Source organism: Schistocerca serialis, chromosome 8 (genome assembly GCF_023864345.2).
Source record: "Schistocerca serialis cubense isolate TAMUIC-IGC-003099 chromosome 8, iqSchSeri2.2, whole genome shotgun sequence".
Lineage (NCBI taxonomy): Eukaryota > Metazoa > Arthropoda > Insecta > Orthoptera > Acrididae > Schistocerca > Schistocerca serialis.
In genome coordinates, this window is record NC_064645.1 from 481,048,853 (window position 1) to 481,074,289 (window position 25,437).

The 25,437-nt window shown below is 40.9% G+C and overlaps 1 protein-coding gene across 3 annotated transcripts in view; it reads right to left on the reverse strand.

Annotated features, from left to right (window-relative positions):
• LOC126416255 (uncharacterized) overlaps positions 1-25,437 on the reverse strand; it is a 137,821-nt gene that overhangs the window by 62,814 nt on the left and 49,570 nt on the right. For all 3 annotated transcript variants that reach the window (XM_050083882.1, XM_050083883.1, XM_050083881.1), the window contains one exon: positions 22,382-22,595. In XM_050083882.1, the coding sequence (XP_049939839.1) occupies positions 22,382-22,595 (214 nt within the window). The remainder of the gene's footprint in view (positions 1-22,381; positions 22,596-25,437) is intronic.

The following is a 25,437-nucleotide window of genomic DNA, read 5'->3' on the forward strand; positions in this document are numbered from 1 at the left end:
ATTCCTGCAATTCCGATAGGAGGAGGATCGCCAAAAATTTGCCTGTGTTTTGCCCAGACTTCTGAAGACAGGGTGTGCGGTCCTATGGCAGCCACACATCGTTCCCAGCAAATCTGCTCCTGAAATTATATTAGGTAACGGGTCCGGGTACGGAATCGTTTAAAGACCAGAAGGATAGCAGTAGAAGGGTGCTGCTGAAAGTGTTGAAGAGCACGGCAGTGGTCTTTTATAGCCGCAGCAATTTCCGGAGTCCATGAAGGAACCATTTTCTGATGGTGGGAACCTGAGGAAGAATAGATGGCTGAAACAGTTGCGGAAAGAACGGCGGCAGTCAAAGTCTGTATACTCTTCAATGTCGCCACGTGTAGTTCAGGGGGGATGGTAGCAGAGAAGGCACCCCGATCAGCTTTAGAGAAGGCCCACCTGGGAGGGTGACGGAGCAAGATACACTGAAGGAAGGTCAAAACAATCGGGTAATGGACACCCCATTGAATGGAGGGAAGAAGGTGGGGAATGCAGATGGAGAGGTCAATGGCAGAGAAAGTGCCGTGTGTCACACTAAAGTGTGTGGGAGCGCCGTAGACAGACGTAAAGCCCTGCCAGAACATCTTCAACAGTCCTGCCCAGGGCAGTAGTCGTGTGACTACCCCAGAGAGGCTTGTGGGCATTAATGTCCTTGAAGAAGGGTGGTTAGGGCAAGGGATGTGGGCAGCCTGTAGGCAGGAGGTAGAGATTACAGATAGTGATTGGTGTGGCCAGATGGATCACCAGAAGCCCACATGGGGCCAGTTCGGTTCCGACAAACCGTGAAACCCACGAAGGGTGGGTGAGTAAAAATTGACAAAATTGGTCTCCTGGAGCGCAATGCAAGCAGCAGAGTAGGAGGAAAGAAGGGGCTGCAACTCCAGGAGGTGACGCAAACACCCATTACAATTCCACTGGAGGATTCTCAAACTGAAGTCCAAATGGGAAGCGAACAGAGCAGAGCCGGTCACACCGCCGAGTCGCCATATTGGCTGGAGGAGGGGAAGGCGGCACCTCAGAGGGTACTGGAGGGACCTTGCCCTTGATCTTGTGTTTCTGCTTCTGCTCTTGTGAAAGAAGAGGAGGGCAGACTGCAGCAAGGTCGGGCACGGAATTACACCTGCCAATCGGCGCCCACTGGCCACGGATCGCACAACCGATGTGGAGCTGCAGATCGCCTTTCAGGGGGATGCCGGGAAGAGGAGCCCCAGGAGGGAGCTCCAGCACCAACGGCTGCCAAAGAAGGAGAGCGCTTGTCCAGTGGGGGAGGGGGAGCAACACCCTCATGGAGGGGCCGCCCACAATCACCACAGGCGGGATCATGGGTGCAGAGGGGAGATGTGTCCAAACCGTCAGCATTTAAAGCATCTCATCGGTGGTGGAATGTAAGGTTTTACATCACACTATACATCACCACTCTGACCTTCTCTGTGAGGGTATCCCCCTCCAAGGCCAGGATCAAGGTGCCTGTATCGGTGTGACTGTTTTTTGGGCCTCATTGTACACGGTGGATAAATGGAACTCTTCGCTGCTCGAGGTTTGCACGAAGCTCCTCGACAGTTTGGAGAAGAAGACCCCAGAGGAAAATGATGCCCTGCACCGAGTTCAAAGATTGGTGGGGTGCGACAGAGACTGGGATGTCACCGAGATGGTGACAAGCACGCAGGGCTTCAGACTGGGCCACAGAAGATGTCTTTATGAGCAAAGAACTGGACTGCATTTTACTGAAGGATACCACTTAGCCATACTTACCTTAGATCGTCTCCACAAAAAACAAATGCTTGGCTGTGGCAAAACTTTCGCCACCTGTCCTGGAACAAACCAGGCACTGAGGAAAAGGTTTCAACCCAAGCCGGCGAGCTTGACCCTCTCCCAGGGGTGGCCAGGGAGGGGAAGGGCAAAGGATCAGAAGAAGGAGTGTCATGTCTTCTATCACTTAGAAATGGCCACAGAATGGCCAGGATCTTGATGCTTTTGTCGCTTCATGTGCAAGGTGTCCGCCCTAGTACCACCCACTCTGACCAGGGGCCCATCCTGCAGGTGCCACCCAGCCACAGCAAGGGCCATCTGGCATGGAAGCCATTGTCAGGAGTTCTGATGTCCCAAAGTGATGAGCATCGACTCCTTGGCATACACGAGGTGTTAACAGCTCAGGTACTAGCAGTGTGATCCCTATGTTGTCAGGGAGCTCAGCCAAGTGGGTACTTAACAGCCCCACCACACTGAGTGGCTACCGTGCTGGTGATGTAGCAGGAAGGGGGCCAGGGTGACGGGGAAAAGGGAGGGGAGGGGGAGCACAGCCTGCACCATTGAAACTAGGTTGGGAGCTCATCCCCAATTGGTGCACACTGAACGGAAAACACTGGGTATGGAGGTCAAACCCCAAGGGGCCCAAAAATGCCGAAAAGGAGATGGAAACAGCAAACTAAACAATAGCACATACCAAAAACAAAGTTGGGAGGATAGCTGGATCGATATAGAGAAGTCCACCAAGAGGGAAGGGAGGGGGGCAGGGAGAAAGGAGCAAGGACAGGGAAGGAGAGGAACAGGGACAGTAATGCAGTCTGTAATAAGGAAGGAGACTGCAAAAGCTCGGGGCCCCATGCGTGCCACACACATACCCACGAAAAGGACTGTGGGCCCCCTGGGGGAGGGGGGGTTCCTACTTAGGTCTTTCAGTGCTCTGTCAAATTCTTCATGCAGTCTCCCATTTCATCTTCATGTCCTATTCCATTTCCATAATATTGCCCTCATGTACATCACCTTTGTATAGACCCTCTATATACTCCTTCCACCTTTCTGCTTTCCCTTCTTTGCTTACAACTGGTTTTCCGTCTGAGCTTTTGATACTCATACAGGTGGTTCTCTTAAATTTTCCTGTAGGCAGTATCTATCTTATCCCTGGTGAAACATGCTTCTACATTCTTACATTTGTCCTCTACCCCTCTCTGCATAGCAATTTTGCCCTTCCTGTCAATCTCATTTTTCAGACATTTGTATTCCTTTTTGCTTTCATCAATTAAATTCAACATCTCTTCTGTTACCCATAGATTTCTACTAGCCCTTGTCTAGTTACCTACTTGATCCTTTGCTGCTTCACTATTTCATTTCTCAAAGCTACCCATTCTTCTTCTACTGTATTTCTTACCCCTGTTCTTGTCAATCGTTCCCTAATGTTCTCTCTTGCACACTCTACAGCCTCTGGTTCTTTCAGTTTATCCAAGTCCCATCTGCTTAAATTCCTACCTTCTTGCAGTTTCTTGGGTTATTTTGGGGGAGGAGACCAGACAGCGAGGTCATCGGTCTCATCAGATTAGGGAAAGATGGGGAAGGAAGTCGGTCGTGCCCTTTCAAAGGAACCATCCCGGCATTTGCCGTGAGGGATTTAGGGAAATCACGGAAAACCTAAATCAGGATGGCCGGACGCAGGAGTGAACCGTCGTCCTCCCGAATGCGAGTCCAGTGTGCTAACCACTGCGCCACCTCGCTCGGTGCAGTTCTTCAGGTTTAGTCTACAGTTCATAACCAATAAATTGCGGTCAGAGTTCACATCTTCCGCTGGAAATGTCATACAATTTAAAACCTGGTTCCTAAATCTCTGTCTTATCATTATATAATCTATCTGAAACCTTCCACTGTTTCCAGGTCTCTTCTATGTATACGACCTTCTTTCATGATTCTTAAACCAAGTGTTTGTTCATTATTAAACCTTCTCCTGCATTACCCACATTTGATTCTGTATTTATAACCCTGTACTAACCTGATCACAAATCCTGTTCCTCTTGCCACCGAACTTGACTAATTCCCACTATATCTAACTCTAACCTATCCATTTCCCTTTTCAAATTTTCCAACTTACCTACCCGAGTCCTTAATCGGGCATTCCACTCTCCAATCCATAGAATACCTGTTGTGTTTCTGCTGACAATTACGTCCTGCTGAGTAGTCCCCACCTGGACATCCGAATGGGGGACTATTTTACCAGTGGAATATTTTGCCCAAGATTATGCCATCATTAACCATACAGTAGAGCTGCATGCCCTTGGGAAAAATTACAGTTGCAGTTTCCCCTTGCTTTCAGCCGTTCGCAGTACCAACACAGCAAGGCTGTTTTGGTTGATGTTACAATGAGGCACACAAGCCTCTCCACCTCCTCCACAGTTCATGGAGGAGGATATAAAAGTGTTCTTTTGTAAACTCGAAGGAGCTGCCGTGTTGGGTTCGTGGACTGGTTCAGATAAATTAGCAGTTACTCAATTAAGAATTCAGGGAGCTGCATAAAATTTTATCAGCATGGAGCCGACTTGCGTAAAATCAAAAGATAACAGTAAATTCAAAGGGACAGTTGTTCAGAGATTCAAACGCAAAAATGCTATCAGATTTTACACAGCGCAACCTCCATAGTCCGCAAATGCAATGGGGCGAATCTATTGAGCAGTTTGCCAATAGAATTCAAAACATTAATGCTCAAACATATGAGCTTGTTGAAGAAAAGAATGAGAATCAGATTCAATTGTTCAAAGCCGATCAGAGAGTTTTAAATACGTTCATCCACAGGTTGTATGGCAAGGAAGTAAGCAAAGCAGTCAGACTGCCGCGAAATAAGACCTTTTAGGATGCAATAGAAGTAGGTGTTGGCATCATGGAAGCATTAGACGGCTGAATGACACATGAAAAGAAGAGTGTCGAGTATTCAATGCCAATACTGAATGTTACAGATGTTACAAGCCTGGGCATAAATGTAAAGACTGTAAGTAGAAACAAATTAGCTACAATTGTGGGATGCAGGGCCACATATCGAGAGATTATAACAATAAAAGGAAGAGCAATAGGAGCAACAGACAACTGGGCAGATCGTTAAAAGAGTACGGGGACATATGTGCCAGCACACCATCCACTCCCTGGCCGGGACAGCTCCACCAAAAATCAGATCGACAATGACTTTGTGATAGGTGCTGTGTGTAGCGGATGACAGATCAAGCTGCTTATTGACACAGGAGCACAGACCACATTAATGTGGTGTTACACTGTCAAAAGTGACAAGTGAAGACCTTCACAGCTAAAGGTGGGCAGGTTAAACAGCGGAAAGTTACATAACTACAGAGCAACTGACGTAGAATTATGTTTAGGCCAAGAAAAATACACAGCGAGAGTGCAAGTAGTTACAAACAATGAAACATGTTACAACGGTATTCTTGAGTTTCATTTCTTGTTCACTAATGGGGCAGAGATATTTGTGCAGATAGAAAGATCAGACTAGGTCATAGAAATTACAACCTAGGAAATCATTCTTCAGATCACACTCGAAGGAGTAGCAACACTGACATCGTGGGATCGATCAATCCAACCGATGAATCATTTCCAACCCTCTGAGCCAATGTACAGGTTGATCAGCCACAGCAAATTCCCCAGGGAGCAGGAAACACAATCCATGTCGAAGACACCCCGATGCAAAGAGGGGACTCTGTTATTGACCGAGCTGTCAGATAAATGTGAGTTACTGGACAAAATGCATCGTTATGTTGCCAGAAGCATTGGCGTAGCTGCCTTGGCGAGACAGAATGCAGCTACAGTCCCAGTAACAATAACAACCATTAACAATGAGGATGTTGTATTGCCACAAGAAACGAAAGTTGCTGAAGCTTAAGTAAAAGTGATGTACTGTTTCCAGATGAAGTTGCAAATGTTGCAGTTATGTAGACAGATTTTTATAGTGGTATCGAAAACTTGCAGTCAGGAGTCAAAACTAAAGAACAAGATTTGGCAAAAAATAGAAAATTTGACAGTTGAAGAGCAGAAGATTTTAGCACCTGTTTTATTGAAGTATGCAGACCATATCCGAGAGCATTCAAATTTACCAGTCATTCATGTGGTTCAGCATTATATACATACTGGAAATGCAGTACCAATCACTCAGAGACCTTACAGAATAGCATTCAGTCGAAGAGAGATGTTAGAAGAAATAGTTGAAGAACAACTGGAAGGTACCAGTTAGTTGAATGTAGTCAATTACAGTCATTGGAAAAGGAATGGACAAGGTACAGGGACACAGTACTAGAAGTGGCTAAAGAATGTCTTGGAACAGTAGTGTGTAAAGGTAGGATGAAGCAAACAGCTTGGTGGAATGACACAGTCAAGGCAACCTGTAAAAGGAAAAAAGAAGGCATATCAAAAATGGCTACATACTAGAACTCAGGTAGACAGAGAAAGTTATGTTGAAGAAAGAAACAAAGCCAAACAGATAATTGCAGCATCCAAGAAGAAATCTTGGGTAGACTTTGGAAACAGGTTGGAGACTGAGTCAAGCTGCTGGAAAACCATTCTGGAGTGTAATTAGTAGTCTTCGAAAGGGAGGTAAGAAGGAAATGACAAGAATTTTGGACAGGTCAGGAAAACTGCTGGTGAATCCTGTTGATGCCTTGGGCAGATGGAGGGAATATTTTGATGGGTGAAAATACAATCAGTAATGTTTCACAGAATGAGATTTTCACTCTGCAGCAGAGTGTGCGCTGATATGAAACTTCCTGGCAGATTAACTCGAACTCGGGACCTTTGCCTTTTGCGGTCAAGTGCTCTAAGATCTGAGCTACCGAAGCACGATTCACGTCCGGTCCTCACAGCTCTACTTCTGCCAGTATCTCGTCTCCTACCTTCCAAACTTCGCAGGAGAGCTTCTGTAAAGTTTGGAAGGTAGGAGACGAGATACTGGCAGAAGTAAAGCTGTGAGGACCGGGCGTGAGTCGTGCTTCGGTAACTCAGATGGTAGAGCACTTGCCCGCGAAAGGCAAAGGTCCCAAGTTCGTCTCGTACCTTCCAAACTTCGCAGGAGAGCTTCTGTAAAGTTTGGAAGGTAGGAGACGAGATACTGGCAGAAGTAAAGCTGTGAAGACCGGGCGTGAGTCGTGCTTCGGTAACTCAGATGGTAGAGCACTTGCCCGCGAAAGGCAAAGGTCCCAAGTTCGAGTCTCGGTTGGGCACACAGTTTTAATCTGCCAGGAAGTTTCAGTAATGTTTCAGATTTCGATGTGCAATGGGATAGGAATGATGATGGAAATAGAATCACATTTGAGGAAGTGGAGAAAATGGTCAATAGATTGCAGTGCAATAAAGCGGCTGGGGTGGATGAAATTAAGTCGGAGCTCATCAAATACAGTGGAATGTCATGTCTTAAATGGCTACACAGGATAATTGAAATGGCGTGGGAGTCGGGACAGGTTCCATGAGACTCGACGAAAGCAGTTATCACACTGATCTTTAAACATGGAAACATAAAAGATTGTAACAAGTACAGAGGTATCTCTTTAATCAGCGTTGTGGGTAAAATCTTCTCAGGTACTGTTGAAAGGGCAAGTATTAGTTGAGGACAAATTGGATGAAAATCAGTGTGGGTTTAGGCCTCTTAGAGGTTGTCGGGACCAAATCTTTAGCTTACGGCAAATAACGGAGAAGTGTTACGAGTGGAACAGGGAATTGTATCTATGCTTTATAGATCTAGAAAACGCATATGACCGGGTTCCTAGGCGGAAGTTATTGTCTGTTCTACGAGATTATGGAATAGGAGGCAAACTTTTGCAAGCAATTAAAGGTCTTTACATAGATAGTCACGCAGCAGTTAGAGTTGACGGTAAATTGAGTTCATGGTTCAGAGTAATGTCAGGGGTAAGACAAGGCTGCAACCTGTCTCCACTGTTGTTCATATTATATATGGATCATATGTTGAAAACAATAGACTGGCTGGGTGAGATTAAGATATGTGAACACAAAATAAGCAGTCTTGCATACGCTGATGACTTAGTTGTGATGGCAGATTCGATTGAAAGTTTGCAAAGTAACATATCAGAGCTAGATCAGAAATGTGAGGACTATGGTATTAAGATTAGCTTCTCCAAAACAAAAGTAGTGTCAGTGGGAAAGAGATATAAACGGATTGAGTGCCAAATAGGAGGAACAAAGTTAGAACAGGTGGACAGTTTCAAGTACTTAGGATGCATATTCTCACAGGATGGCAACATACTGAAAGAACTGGAAGCGAGGTGTAGCAAAGCTAATGCAGTGAGTGCTCAGCTATGATCTACTCTCTTCTGCAAGAAGGAAGTCAGTACCAAGACTAATATATCTGTGCACCGTTCAATCTTTCGACCAACTTTGTTGTATGGGAGCGAAAGCTGGGTGGATTCAGGTTACCTTATCAACAGGATTGAGGTCATGGATATGAAAGTAGCTAGGATGATTGCAGGTACTGGTAGATGGGAACAATGGCAGGAGGGTGTCCACAATGAGGAAATCAAAGAAAAACTGGGAATGAACTCTATAGATGTAGCAGTCGGGGCGAACAGGCTTAGATGGTGGGGTCATGTTACACACATGGGAGAAGCAAGGTTACCCAAGAGACTCATGGGTTCAGCAATAGAGGGTAGGAGGAGTCGGGACAGACCAAGGAGAAGGTACCTGGATTCGGTTAAGAATGATTTTGAAGTAATAGGCTTAACATCAAAAGAGGCACCAATGTTAGCACTGAATAGGGGATCATGGAGGAATTTTATAAGGGGGACTATGCTCCAGACTGAACGCTGATGATGTCAACTGGAAGCCAGAATTACAGAATCAAGAGGTCCTGCAGATCCACCAGGGTGTCCACTGGTTGTCAGTGTTAAGAAGAAATCTGTTTCTGGAGAATCACAGTTCCGTGTTTGCATGGATTACTGTGCTCTGAATGCAGTAACCACACCAGAAATTTACCCTTACCGAAGCTGGTAGAAACCCTGGATTACTTTGGCATATGCCGAATTTTTTTGGTTTGTGATCTAACAAGTGGATATCATCAGCTCCTGATAGATTCCGTTTTATGAGGGCTCACACCACCACAAGCCCTCGTATACCTCGATGGCGTAATAATTTTCAGCAAAAACACGAAGCAGCGTACTGAGAGACTTCGAGCAGTTTTCGAGTGCATAAGAAGCGCAAATCTGTTCTTGTCAATAGATTTGTGTCATTTTGCAGAAAATTAAGTGAACTACCTCGGATATGGACTAATGAAGGTGACCATCCTGATCCAAAATTAATTGACACTGTCAAGAATTTTCCAGAACAATAAAATTTATAGGAATTACAATCATTCTTGCGATTAGCAAATTTCTATTTGCGTTTCGAACTTAAAACTGCCCTACCCACAGCTCCAGTGTTAGCCTATCCAGGTTTCAGCAAGTCCATTCTTTCAACAGATGCTACAAACTTTGCTGTTGGTGCTATTTTGTCTCAATAAATTGATGGCCATGAACATCCAATATCATCTGCTTCCGGACAATTAAACAAAGCAGAATGTAATTACACTACAACAGAGAGGGAGCTTCGTGCTTCAGTTTTCGGTATAACACGTAACAGATTGTTTTTGACGGGAAGAGAATTCACAGACAGTGCAGCACTTAAATGGCTATTGAGCTTAATAAGACCCAAGTTTCGGATTAACAAGGTGGGCTTTGAGACTGAGTGAGTTTCAGTTTAAAGTTATTCATTGACCTGGAAAATTACACGTAAATGCTGATGCGAAGAAGTGAAGGGTGCGCGTTTGTGTTACAATAAGCCGAGAGGATGAGTTTAAAGCAGCTCAGGTGGACGATCCACAATGCAAAATGTGAAAAAAATGACCAATGTTTTGTTGAACTAGATGGACTGCTCAACAAGATCACTAGCAAAGGAAACTGACGAATTGTTCCGGGAAGCAAGAGAAAGCAAATCATGACAGAACGACATGATTCTTTATTGTCTGGACACTGCAGTAAAAAGGCAACAAACATTAAGATAGCTGAGCTATAATGGTGACCAAGACGTAAACCTGACATTTCTGAGTTTGTTTCAGAACATGATTACTGGAACAAATGGAATAATTTGGGCAAAACTAAATACGGATCACGCAGCAGTGGCCAAAAGATTGAAAAAGATCAGTATTCATCCCCATTCCAAAGAAGAGAAGTTCTAAAGAATGCTCAGATTACCGAACAATTGCACTTATATCACATGCTAGCAAAGCCATGTTAAAAATCTAACAAAATAGACTTTGCCAATATCTAGATCGAGAGCTACCTGAAGAACAAGCTGGATTTAGGAAAGGAAGAGGAACTAGAGATCAAATTGCTAACATTCGGTGGATTATGGTAAAAGCAAGAGAATTCCAGAGAGATGTGTACCTCTGCTTTATTGACTACGCCAAAGCCTTTGACTGTGTCGATCACAACAAATTATGGAACGTACTGAAAAACATGGGTGTACCAGATCACCTCATTCATCTAATACAGAGTTTATACCTTGACCAAGAAGCCACGGTCAGAACTATGTATGGAACAACGAAATGGATAAAGATTCAGAAAGGGGTCCGGCAAGGCTGCATACTGTCACCGTACTTATTCAATCTGTATGCAGAACATGTTATGAGGAATGCGAGGCTAGATGAAGGAGAAACAGGAATTAAAATAGCTGGAATAAATGTAAACAACCTCAGGTACGCGGATGATACGATCCTGTTGGCAGAAAGTGAAGAAGAATTGAGAACATTCTTGCTAAAGGTGAAAGACGAAAGCGGAAAGGCCGGTCTTAGGCTGAATGTGAAGAAAACGAAAATTATGGCAACTACACCTACCAATTCGTGGGAAATAGCAGGAGAAATCATGGAGGTAGTGACCACATTCAGTTATCTTGGTTCCCATATATCTGCTGATGGCGACTGCACCCACGAAACCTGGAGACGCCTGTTGCTCGGTAGACAGGCGATGTCAAACCTTGACAAGGTTATAAGGTCCAGAGATATAACACTAGCAACAAAGATCCGTATTGTGAGGGCTATGGTCTTTCCAGTTGTGATGTATGGATGTGAGACCTGGACCATTAGAAAGGCTGAACAGCGAAGAATTGACTCCTTCGAATTGTGGTGTTGGAGGAAACTTAGAGTTCCATGGACTGCAAAGAGAACCAACAGATCAATATTGGAGCAAATAAAACCAGATTTCTCCCTGGGAAGTCTAATGTTAAAACAAAAGCTGACCTACTTTGGGCACGCAATGCGAAGGCATGCCTCGCTGGAAAAAACATTAATGCTGGGGAAGATTGAAGGAACTAGAAGAAGAGGACGTCAGAGGATGAGATTGATCGATGGCATCACAGAAGCAATGTGTTCCAACCTGGAAGGTCTACGGGAGGGTCCAAGACAGGAAAAAGTGGCGTGATTTGGTTCACGGGGTCACGAAGAGTCGGAACCGACTAAACGAATAGAGAGAGAGAGAGAGATGGCACCATTACAAGAACTGCCAGAGACTAGTGCACCATTTAAAAGAGTTGAACTTGATGTCACTGGACCTTCGCCTAAGACTAAAGATGGGAATAAATACATGTTGACCATGTTAGATCATTTCTCCAGATATCTTCTCACTATACCAATACCTGATCAGAATGCTGAGACTGTGGCTAAGGTTTTTATGAAGGAGTGGATTCTAAAGTTTTGATCACCATTAAGCATAATCAGTGACCAAAGATCAAATTTCATGAATGAATTGCTTAAACAGACTTGTAAGCTAATGCAAATAACACAGCTAATAACTACTCCAATACACCCTGAAGGAAATGGACGCACTGTGCGAGTTCACAGAACAATCTTTAAGATGCAAGCAGCAAGCATGACGTTTGGGATGTGTGTCTTCCGTACACTGTGAGCACTTACAATGCAAAAATGTGCGTGTCAACTATCCTAAGACCATATGAAACTGTATATGGAAGAAGGCTGCATTCACCCTTGGACTTTGCCCAATCAACTGATGGAGTTAGCGCACAAGCTAAAGGAGGCACGGAAAGAAATGGAATGGCGGAATCATTTATCTTTTCTGCAGCAAGCAAAACAACTCTATCACCAAGCAGTTGCACCACAGTATCGAGTTGGAGATCTTGTCTACCTGAGCAATGCAGTGTTAAATAAGCGTCAGGTCAAAAAGTTTAAGTAGTTCTGGGAAGGACCATATCCAATCTTGGAGGTGTTGTTGCCAGTCACTCTTAAGCTCCAACTGCCTTTTCTTTCGACTGTTGTTCATGTTAAGCTATTTCTGGGCAAACTTCCTGTAGCATCATGAGGCGACGATGAGGACCAACCGAGGGGCCGACCAGCTGTTCCTAAATTCAGGACACGAGCAGCGCGAGATCGCAGTCCAGACTTCGAGGCCGAGGCGTCGGCTTACACCGAGCGATGTAGTCCCAGACACCCCTACAGTCTTCGCAGATGCATGTAGTGTGAGTGAGTGCACAGCTATTACACGAAGTGCGCAAGTGTAACTAAATCTTACTCCACAAGTCACCACAAGAGACGCATTTGTATTATATTTATTGTTTAACTCTAGTTACTAATTTTTATTATGACAATGTGTTCCATTAATGCTATAGTAGTAGTACCACAAACAGGTGTTTCGTTTGAACCATGGTCAGACATGGTAGTTTCAACAAACAATGTTAATCCTGTACTTAAACACAATTTGCGTGAGATTCAACAATAATTCAATTCTGTTAAGAAGCAAATTGATTTGATTCGTTCAGTCACAGATAATGATTCAGTTTTGGAAATGGAAACGTCTTGGTATAACACTCTGAATACTGTCAAAATACAGGTACAGTCTAAATTTGCTGATTATGGAAGAGAGATTAACTGTTTCTTATGACCTAGCGTGTGGCTGACTAATATTATGGCACTTGCAGGAAATGGGAAACTGCGGCGGACGTAATATTACGTTGCTGCAGTCACTGTTATTTTCCGTGGTATCTAACATATATTTATATCACCCGCAAATCTGTGTGGTCTACATACATTGTAGTCACTGCTGTGACTGCTAGATGGCAGTAGTAGCTTCATTGGAAAAATTTTCCTTGCTGAAACCTATGTTATTGTTGCTTGCTTCGTAGGCTCTACCTGACTTCTGAGTTATCTCCATTTCGTGCATTTTATGTGCTGTTGTGTTGATTTTGTGTACAACACATGCCGTAAAGAGGAGAAACGTTTGGAGCAAATGATTTACGAAGTCCTTAATGAGTCTACAGACAACCAACAAGGAATGTTTGATGACAATTCACATTATATATCATCAAAAATAGTGGTAAGTCAAGATTTGTTTGAAGTTGAGTTTCTGCATACACTTATCATATTATTTTCACAGATTTTGCAGTTATGATTTATTCTCCTGCAGATATACCATGAAATGAATCCGAGCACGATTCATCTTCTACATCTACAACTACACAGAGTAGAAAGAGGTGTAAAAGTGACTGGACCAATGTAGATGAAATTCCTGGCATAGCTGTGTACCCAGGTCCTCATGGAGTGAAACACAATGGAGCACTTGATGAATGAATCAAGCAAACCTTTAGATGTACTACCATTTCTTTGATAGTGCTCTAGTAACAGCCATGAAATTTTATGCAATACAAAGACAGGCAAAGCTAAGGTCTGACAATAAGCTCCTGCCTAGTTCAAGGTTCAAACAATGAAAAACTATGATGATAGCAGAAAGGACACTATTTATTGCTATTTTGCTGCATATGACAATAAGTGAGAGGCCACAGCACTGATCCGGTTGTCAGCTGTAAGTAATTGTTGCTCCCGTGTTTTGTCAAGGAACAGATTTATACATATATTATCTATGTTTCACCTCAATGGCAACAAACAAGCAAAGAAGAAAGGTGAAAAAGGATATGATGCCCTTTATGAAGTTACACTTCAATTCAACAAAGGAAAAATTTCAAATTATTTACTATCCAAGAGAAGCTGTAACAGCCTATGAAGGACTATGAGGGGAAGTATAGGCTTCAAGGTTTATATGGCCAATAAACTAAACAAGTGTGGTATGAAGTTGTACACTTTGCTGAATCCAGAACTGGTTTTATATGGAATTTTGAAGTGTACCACAGAAAAGGTGAAGAACAAGATAACAGTGATTCTACTACTGTGATGCGTTTTGACCGGTAAGCTGCTGAGTGAAGGATACAAGGTGTTTGTCAACCATCTCTACAAGAGTGTACAGTTAGCTGAACAATTACGTAAAGAGAATACTGGCCTTGTGGAACAGTAATGAAGAACAGGAAAGGCCTGCCAAAAGCACTAAAGGAGGCAAAGCTAAGAAAAGGGAACAAGTTTTCCGCTGCAAAGGGAACGTGCTTGCTTTGCTTTGGAAGGATAAGAGAGATGTTTGAATGGTTAGCACAAAACACACAGCAACAATGCTGAGTGTCACAACACCATCACCACCACCACCACCACCACCACCACCACCACCACCACCAACAACAACAACAACAACAAAATCAATAGAAAAAAATGAAACCTGCAGTAACTGTTGATTATAATCAACACAAAGTTGGGGTGGACCTATTTGATCAATGACTGTCTATGGTGCTCTGGAACACAAAACAGTGAAATGGTGGAGGAAGCTGGCTTTTCACTGTATTGTAATGGCAGTATCAAATTCCTGCATACTGCACAACATTATAACAAAGAAGAAATTAACTACAACAAAAAGTTCTTGGAGATAATATGTAAAAGATTGATGTTGTCTGTTGGGGAGGCAGAGAGCGTTTCTTGAGGGTCTGGAAAAGTAGCTGGACACTCAAAAAAACACTTCCCTAATCGTGTCACCATTTCAGAAAGGAAGAAGAAAGGTCAAAGAAGGTGTGTGGTATGCAGTGAAAAGGAAAAAATTTTTAACAGGGAAGGCTGGAAGAAAGGATACATAATTTGAGTGCGCTGAATGTAATGTCGGGCTGTGTACCTCTCCTCGCTTCAAGTACTACCACTAACACTAAAATTCACTTCTATTTTGCATTTTGTTTGCAAATATGATGTAGAAAGGAATTAAACAGAAAGATTATTTGTTTGCTTATGTCTGTCAATACTAGAATTCTTTTTCAATTTTTTTCCTGCAATAAATACTACTGAATTGAAATTTCACATGTGTATTCAGTTTTGACACTATCAGTACCAAAATTAGTGTATAAAGTAGAAAGTTCAATAAATCTAAAACACAACTACAGATTTCTATACACAAGTTATAACTTCCACAAAAACAAATTTCAGCCAATCTGCAGGAAATGGCAGCTACCTAAGACACTAGCACCTTTTGTCACACAAAACCTCGATCGGGCGCAAACATGCCTGGTTAGATTTTGGAGGAAATGTCCTTCGTACTGTATTTGGTACTTTAACAAGTTGAGATCTATTAGATGTTACAGATGGAATTTTATCCCTTGAACAAGTCTAGTACAAATTCAATTAACCTGTCTAATGAAATAATTGTATTAAGGAATATGCAAAGAGCCATTACTAAAAATATAGTTTTTATCGAACAAATTGTAAAACAATTTATTACACATTTCAAGATGATTCGTGGCGAGATGAACGCAACCATCCACAAGCTCTTTGAAGAATTGAATGCTGAGAGTGCTAACTTAGATTTAAACACTCTGCTTTTAACAATTACTGACAGTCTATCAAATGCTAGAATTGATGCTCTTGATTTAGGAACAGCTCTAAAAAGTAGTTCAAATGATTGCTTAAGCAGTGTACTATTGCATCCAGAACAATTCTTACAGATGCTACCATTAATTGAAAGTAAGTTGGACGAGACAGCTATTGTGATTTATCCTGTTAATTCTTGTAATTTAAATGCTTGCTACAAGTTAACTACAACATAATCTTTAATGACCGAGGAAGAATTAATGATTATTGTTTCTATATCCAATGCCACAGCCAAGCATAATTTTGAAATGTGTAAAATTTGTACTTACCCTATCATGTTGCAACAAGCAGGCCTTCATGTCATGTATCAGCTAAAGGACTATTTACTGACCAGTAAGGACCTAAGGTATTTTTTAAACTCTAAATAAGCATGATATGTATATATGTAAATGTAATCATAAGTTAATTTGCTCAGAATCAGCAGTATTTTTAGGTAGTAGTATGTATAGCTGTGAGAAAGAATTGTTTATGAATAATCCTCCACAAGACGATTGCCCAAGGAAGTTTATGCATCCGTAACAGCCATTTCTTAAACGATGATCTGAAGGTATAATTTATTCTTTCAATTCACTCTCAACATCAAATTTATATGTAAAACTTCGGGTACGCCGGATCAACCATTCACACTCAAACTAAGCGGTAGTGGATTAATTTTAAATGTCACCCACTGTGATTTATAATGTGATCTGTTTGATATGCCTTCTGTATTACCAACTACTTTTCATGCAACTGGAAAGCTCCCATTAATGAGAATTTTACCAGTTCATTATAATAAATCATACGTATTAACATATGCAAACCATTCTCTGTCCAGTTTTCCAATGGATAATGATTTAATTATGGATATCCTAGAAGATATAATGACTACTAAAAATGAGTTAACTTCATTCAAGCACCAAATAGCTACTAAGTCTTTTGACTCTACAAGTACTGTTCACCCATACTTGATTGTCAGTATTGTGTTGTTCTTACTTTTATTGATTTTAAGACCGCTCATCAGTACCAGTAATTACTGTGTCTGCAAAACAAGATAAATATTGCTATGTCTTCCGATACCGGGGCTGGCAAAACTAAAGTCATGGATCGCCAGCTGGTCATGTTGAGCCACATTTGGTAGCTCATCTTCTTTGGGGGGTACAGTGTCAGGGTTACAGGCTTGGACGCAGCCATCAAGTGCAGGTACGAGTGCGAGCTGGTGTTACCGTGAAATGAGGACAAACTTCGGTGTCAGTATACACCAGCCGTAGAGCAGCTCCCCACACGCAGTAGTCATGTTGCGTCGCTGGCCACCTGCACAGGCAAAACTGTTTCCAATGCATGTGGTTTTGACACAGAATTAGCCTTTTGCGGCTCGCAATGGAGTCTCGACAAATCTGTCTTTTTTTACTCTTAGTTCGCGTATTTCGGTACCTCATGGACCCAATACCCGCAATAATCCTGACAAAAACCAGGGGAGGTTCTCAGCCAAGGATACAAAATACTCAACACCAAAAACCTACCATCCTGTTTAGTTTTATTGGTAGACAATACCCCAAAGCCACCCCTCCATGTGACAAAAACCCCATAAATGGACCAGTATGCTACTGAGCGGTTAAAATGGCATTACAAGAAGTAGTGAGTCATTACTTTGTTAGAGAAAACATAAGACAGTTGTGATCTTTTTGAAGCAACATAAAATGTACAACTTATAAGTTTGGCAAAGAAGTTGTTGAGACTGCAATTAAATGATTATATCTGCAACTTAGGTTACTAATTTCAAAGATTTAAAAGCACACTTGTTGCCTCTTTCGTTGCTCAGTAGTCAGTTGTTTCTTTTTTTCCAATTTGATCAAATCAACTAACCGTTTAACATTTTGTTAGTGTTACGTAAATGTGAAAAACTGAAAATTTATCAAGTTATGGGTCCAGGTTTGTTTTAAAACTGAATTTGTAATAAAATACCTGGCCATGAGTGGACTCTCACCTACAAGTTTTTCAAGATGGCAACTGAAGAGGGAAAACATTGTACTCCTTTATTCGATGTAACAAATTTCAACAACTGGAAATTCAGGGTGGAAACTCTTCAAGGAAGTGGAACTCTTCCTATTTGTGCCAGTGAATCATTTCACAAAAGTGTAATCTATGGACAGAGACGGAGACACGCAGCATGCCACAAAGGAAACATGACAGGCAGAACTGTCTAAACAATATCGCAAATATAAGTCTCATTGAACACACTGCCGACTGTCACTTGCTGAGAAAGCACTCAATTATGAAATTCAATGCAACAAGTAATACAATAGTCAATCACTTTCTGAAAGTTTGATAAATTGATTCGAGATTCACATTCAACTGGAGCTACTGTTAAAATTGACATTATGTGCCATCTACTTTTAAAGATGCCTGCAGAATACATTGTGGTGGTCACTTGCAGTTGAAACGTTCTCTATGAAATACTTGATGCTGAGCTTCGTGGAATATAGGCTATTATGAAGAGTCTAGGTGGGAGGGAGTCATTGGGAAAAACAAAAATTATTACACAGCACCTTCTACAGCTTTCCAGACTCAATGGTATCAAAAAAAGATTCATCAGATGCCAGCAAAACAAGAAATCAGCAAGGTACTTTGAGGAACTCATTCAACTTTACTTGTGATCCTTGTGGAAAGCCTGGTCACAAAAGCACTAACTGCTGACACGGAGCCAGCAACTCAGTGATCATGGCTAATGTCAAAGAGGAATATGGTTTTTGTTTTGCAACATCAAGTGTAGCTCAATCAGTGAACAACATAAACTGATTCTTGAACTCTGGAGCAATGCAACACTTAATTAACAGAAAGATACCTTTCACTAATTAAAAAAAAACTGGAACAACGAATTTAAGTTAAATTAGCTAAGTCAGGCATTTTTCTGGGCACTACAGTAAAAGGAGAAATTAAAGTCCTAGTGTTCTAAAAGGAAAGGAAATTCATATAACAATTAAAGTAATTTTATCTGCATCTGATCTTAATTATAATTTGATGTCAGTTACAAAATTGGAAATGAATCGTTTTAGTATCACATTCGGAAAAGCTCAATGTTTAGTTAAAAAGGAAAAACAATTTCCATTGTGAATATGAATGAATCGCAGCTATATGTTTTTTAAATTTTTTGCAATGTTTAACGCTTTGTCAGCTGCTTCAGCTGAAAGTGATGCAGAACTGTGGCAAAGCAGATAGGGCATTTGAGTTATGATAGCACTAAAAACCTTCAGTCACAATTTGATGGTATGGAACAGGACACTTCAACAATCCCCACGGAATGACGCTCAGAACCTGCGAAGGAAAACAATCACAGCTGTGATACACTCAGACTAGGAAACATGTCATCAGACCTCTTGAGCTGATCTGCAGTGACCTGTGTGGGATATCATGGGAATCATTTGGCAGTATGTAGTCACTTGGATCGATGACTACACTTTTCACAGTGGCTACACATTGGAATCTAAGTCTAGCTGAAGATGTTTCATGCCATGGCTACAGATCATTTCAACTTGAAGATCAGCACACTGTGCTGTGACAGTGGTCATGAATGCATATTGAACAAGTTGAAGCAATTTTTTGGAGAACAAGAAATAGAGTTTGAGTTTAAAATCAGAACGCTCCTCAGCAAAATGTGAGAAAGCTCTCTGTTTCTTACTTCAATGTGAATTAAAGAAGACATTCTGGTCAGCAGCTGTTCGCACTGCCATATACCTCTGCCATATACCTCCAAGTCCTACGGCGGCTTTGGAAGGAAACATTCCTGCAGCTTTGTGGTACAACGAGAAAGCTGACTTGAGTAACCTGAAGGTATCTGGATGTATTGCTTATCTCCTGGTACCATAGGAATTGAGAGAGGGGAAGTTTGACAACAAGCCCTTGAAGTGCTACTTTACTGGCTATTGTCCTAATGGCTAAGACTTTGGTGTCCAGAGGCAGGAAAAACAGTCACAGGAAGGAACATTGTTCCCCGTGAAGGAAGATCTGACCTCAAAAGCATACCAATTGAGGACTGGATTCGAGAACCTGTGCAGGAATTGACCACTGATGAAGAGTAAACTGAAAAGGAAGAGGAACCTGAAAAGGAAGAGGAACCCTCCAGTTGAATATGCTGTTCTTGCACTGAATGCTGAATCATTTGTCGAAGACATACCAAAAAGGTACAAGGAAATTGCTACTTGTGAAGATAAGACCTCGTATAAAGGAAAACAAGACTCGGATCTTTGTTAAATTACTCCCTAGAACAAAGGCCATCAGCAGTAAGTGGGTGTTCAGACTGATGGACAAGGATGTAAATATCATAAGCAACAAGGCTGGACTTGTGGCTGAAGGATGTTCACAGAAAAAGGGGTTTGACTACAAGGAAACATATGCACCAGTGGCTCAGTTTGCAACTGTTAGAATGGTGATAGTTGTTACAATCCAACAAGGAATGGTTCTGAAACAATCTGATGTTGCCGAAGCTTTTCTTCATTGATTGCTCAAGGAAGAATTGTACATGGTTATTCCTGAAGGAGTGGCTTTTCCTGAAGAACTGAAAGACATAACTGGTTTGGTTTGCAGTTTACAGAGGTCTTTATATGGCTTAAAGCAAGCACCAGTAGCATGGCATCATTCGATTCACACATTTTTTTATCTCTGTAAGATTCACTCAGTCAGAAGCAGATAACTGTCTTTACTATACAATTTTAAAGGAACTTGTCATTTCCATAGCGCTCTACGTTGATGACATTCTGACAGCAGGAAATAATACAGAGGAAATAGACAGAGTGAAATTTACATTAAAATATATGTTTAAAATAAAAGAATTGGGAGAACCACAATCATTCTTGGTAATCGAGATTTCAAGGAAGAAAGGAGAAATGTATTGACCAACCGTCATATTTGAAGAATTTTCCACAACGATTCAACATTCAAGATGTAACCCAGTGAAGACAACTATAGAAGTCAAACTGCAAATTTTTGCGCTGTGGTCAAAAATTCTTGAGCAGATAACAAAACAATCCATCAGAAGAACTCTGTAGATGCTTGAAAAAGAGTTTTGAGATATATCAAAGGAAACATCAATATGAAACTACATTAAAAAAAAAGGAAATCATGAAGTTCTTCCAGCCTATGCTGATGCAAACTGTAACAAAATGGCAGACAAGATCTATCTTACATTATTTGTTAGGCCTACAATTTTTTGGAAACACAATGTGTTGGGCAACGAAGAAACATACTAGTGTTTCTCTGTCTTGTACAGAGGCAGAATGTATAGCTCTGGCAACAGCTGTTGCCGAGTTACTCTGCCTGAAATACTTGCTGTCCAGCAGTAATCAAATTCCACTCCAGTTACCAATTTGTGTATCCTGGGGGAGGGGGGGGGGGGTGGAGGGAGGGATTGGGGGGGGGGGGGGGGACACGTCATCGAGGCACATTAAAGTTATATTAAACTTCATGCATCAACTTCACCACCGCCAAAGCATGTACATTTGGAGAACTCCTGGATCCATCGCTTTGAGAAGCTTGTTGGGTTTATCTTAATTTTTGTTAATGTTAAATGTAATATCATTGAACTGAGGAGAGGTGGTGAGACTGCAATTTAATGATTATGTCTGCCATTTATGATAAGTAATTTCAACAATTTAAAAGCACACTTGTTGTCGTTTTTTATTGCTTCAGTTGTTTCAGGTTCTCCTTCCTTCAATATAATAAAATCAACTAATAGTTTTAACATTTTCCGAGTGTTATTTAAGTTTATGAAACCGAAAATTTATCAGAACTTAATAAAATCACTCAATGAAAATCATGGAAGAAGGTGTCCTAACCTAAATCAAGAGTAAGAACTCCCAAGCCATATACTGCAGATTTAGTCACTGATTTACAATCTCTTCAAAATGATATATAGCCTGCTGATGTTGAGCAGTAGCCAGCAGAAGGTGATATCGCTGCTGTCACAATGGAGAATTTTATGATGATCAGGACATCAATCTTGTTTTGCAGCAGCAGTATATTGTTGAGCAAGAGGAATCAGATGATGAAGAAAAGGAAGACGAAAAGATCAGCCAATCTGCATCAATGGTGCATTAGAGACTGCCCTCAGTATCTGGAACAACAGCCACCTGTTACAACTATCATGAATATACTGTAGCAAATAAGTGGCATATGCTGCCACAAATTCAGGGTTAAAAAAAAAAACAACCCACTTTACACTAAGTGGCTTTTCAATTTGTAAGGTTTTGTTTTCTTTTCTCTTTATTAGAAATTTAATTCCTTTACTTGATTTTATTATGAAACGGAAAGTTGCCACTCACCATATGGTGGAGATGCTGAGTCACAGATAGGCACAACAAAAAGACTGTCACAAATAATGTCTTCATCAAAAACACACACACACACACACACACACACACACACTACAGTTGCCTGAGACTGCAGTCAGTCAGTGTGTGTGTGTGTGTGTGTGTGTGTGTGTGTGTGTGTGTGTCATCTATTTTTGATGAAGGCTTTATTTGTGACAGGCTTTTTGTCGTGCCTATCTGTGACTACACCTCCGCTATATGGTGAGTGGCAACTTTCCTTTTCATAATATTGTTACATTCCATCCTGGATTTTCCATTGTCTGATTTTAGTTAATTTTGATTTATTACATTGTTTTGAGCTCTATAAGTAACTTGTTCCATTCACCTTTGATTAAGCGATATTTTTAGCATCCTTAGCATCTTTTGGTCCCAAAAGCGACAGTTAATCGAGATTCTACTGCAATTACACTGAAGGAAAAGACAAATGCAATATTAGGCTTCTATCAACAATGAAATACTCAAGTCCATGAAACACACTAACCTGGTGCACTTTATTGATAACAGATCTTTTATCCTCCTCCATCTCAGCATTTCCTTGAAAGTCAGAAACCTTGAGGTAATCCTCAAGTAGATTTTCTTCAGGAAATATTTTGGGCAACACAAACCTTAGCAATGCCCACAATTCATTAATATCATTCTGTAAAGGTGTTCCAGTCAATAAAAGTCTACTGCGGCTTCTGTGGAATTTTAGGGTGCTGAAATGCAAGAAATAATAAATTGTGCATTTTTAGAAAACAAAAAAAAGTGCAAATGTTTCCAGAGCACTTCTAGATAACATTCTGAAAATGGAATATTACCTTGTAATGGTCGAACAATTGTTGACTGAGCAGGTCACATTTTATTACAATATAACTACTCAATGAACCTCACAGTACTGAAAGACACATATCTAATAAGGAAACGTGATTCCTAATGACTTACAATATAGAGTACAGCATTATTTAAATCTCTCACCAATTCTTGCACCAAGCACTGATAATCCGGAAGGAATTTAGGATTTCCAAACAGTTCTGCTATCTTTTTTTAAATTGTAACAGTCAGAAAATAGCCTCAATGTAACAAAATTAGCTCCATTATACACTTTGTTAATAGTGATTATCTTAACTCAATTTTTTTAATAAATATGTCTGACGACACTGCTTCCTCTCTCTTGAAGATGATATATTGGATTCTCTTTTCACAGAACCACATATGCCATCTAATTTTCTTGTTTGCTAACCGATGAAGTGAAAATATACTGACAGCTTCCTGAAGTCAGTAATTCTATTTACAGTGTACTAGATGTGGAGATAGACTGAAGTGAGTTTAAGTCTGTATGACTGCTGTTTGAGAACTTTTGTCTATTCCTAACGGGGAGCAAACTCTGTTAGGGAAAAAAATAAATAAATAAATAAATTTGTTCATGAGCTTAAAAATTATTCCATAATTTTACAACAAATCAGTATCACAATAAGTTCCTCCTAACAACAGAGAGTTATTAGGTTGATGTGTAAGTTCATAGTGTTTTTCCAGAAGCTTATTAAATTCTGTCCACATAACAGAGACATTAAGCATCAATTATATATTCTCCTTCATTATTTACAACAGTCTGCCAACACTGGAGTAACTTAAGATTCCACAACTGTACAAGACACATGGTTTTCAGGCGAACAACTCATCAAACCATGTTCAGAGCACATTTTCATCCGGAAAGAAAGTTCCTTAGAGATTCTTCAATGAATAATGGAAAAGGTGAAAATCTGAGGGCACAAGATCAGGTGAATAAAGTGTGTGCATAATGACTTTCTCAAGCCAATTCCTGTATAGCGTTTTTTGTCAGTCTAGCAGAATGCAGGCGGGCATTCTCATGGAGTAGCATCACTTCACAGTCTTCTGGGTCTTTGTTCTTGGGATTATGTGCTAGACATCTCAGTTGTTACACCTCAGAGAAGCAATTTGTAGTAAATCAAACCGTTGCTGTTCCACCAGATGCATATCGTCATCTTCTTTGAGTGCACACTGGTCTCTCAGAAGGGAGTTGCTGACTTGTTTGTGGTCAACCATTCCTTTCTTTCTCTTATATTAACATAAAGACACCATTTTTTGGAAAGACCTTTGATGAAAAAAGGAGAAGTTTTGAAAGATCTTTGATGTTCAGCAACATATACGCTGCATATTTTTGTATTACAAAAGTATAAATTCAAATTGCACCAAACACAGCACGTTACTTTCCACAGAGTTGAAATCGAGATTGCGATGCCCTTTTGTAAACCAATCATATCTCGCCAGCCGATGACAGCAGATATTCAGAGCATAGAACACCTGTTGTAGTCAACCAATAGCCAGATAACTATTATGTAATGCGAACACACCATAAGGAAAAGTTAATGGTTCATGCTAACACACATAGTGTAGCTACAAGAAAAGCTAAGCTTTCACATACAATATTGGCCTCTAAGATTAAAAAGCTACAAGAGAAGCTAATCTTTCTTGTGTGTGTTATACTTTAAGATACATCAGACAAATGTGCCAGTAAATTTAAAATCTGGGCTCAAAATTATTTTAAGTGGCTGGTCCTCAGCGTTCAGTTTTAAACGAGGCCAAATGCCCTGTGATTTAAGAAATTCATCCCACTTTCTCACAAGTAACAGAATTGATCTTGTGTAAAAGGAAATTTACTTTGAAAATAACGGTTTTCAAATCCATCATTCGCAATACTATCCCAAGACTGTTAGGAACAGGTTCGATTTAGCAGTTGCCAAAGAGTACCAGAAAACAGGCACTATTGCGCGTGCGTAGCTGCAGTGATGTAGGAACCCTGCACGTTCATATGTATAAAGCATTAAGAGATCTTACATTATGCCATAAGAAACAGGACATCAGAGGATACTCCAAGAGCATTGGACTTTCGTAAGCCATACCAAAGTGCATAATTCGGCTTGAAATGCACACTGGTTTGTCCAGATTCACAATGAAGTAGGTCCCACCTGATATTAAGCTTTACAGTGTGGTTTTTGGGATGTAAATTTTCTTGGAGTACCAGTACTGTACTATCTAATGTTTGGGTCTTCATTATGGCGAAATGGCATACATGGCAGAAGATGAAAATGTGCACTTGAAATTCAGTGAACAATTGGAACTAGCCAATACTGTGGAATGATACACTTGGTTTCAAAATGGTTCAAATGGCTCTGAGCACTATGGGACTTAACTTCTGAGGTCATCAGTCCCCCAGGACTTAGAACTACTTAAACCTAACTAACCTAAGGACATCACACACATCCATGCCCGAGGCAGGATTCGAACCTGCCACCATAGGGCTCGCACAGTTCCAGACTGTAGTGCCTAGAACCGCTCGGCCACTCCAGCCGGCCACTTAAGTTTCAAATAAATTGATTGCCTCAGCGGAAAAGATTAATAAAGCCAAATTTCTTTAGCATTGTTCTGCAAGGCAATTAATGCTTGACTGCTAAGAACTTGGAAATAAAATAAAATCAGAAAACTGAAACTAATAATATATTTTTGCCTTCCTTAATTATGTGGATTTATTTTAATTCA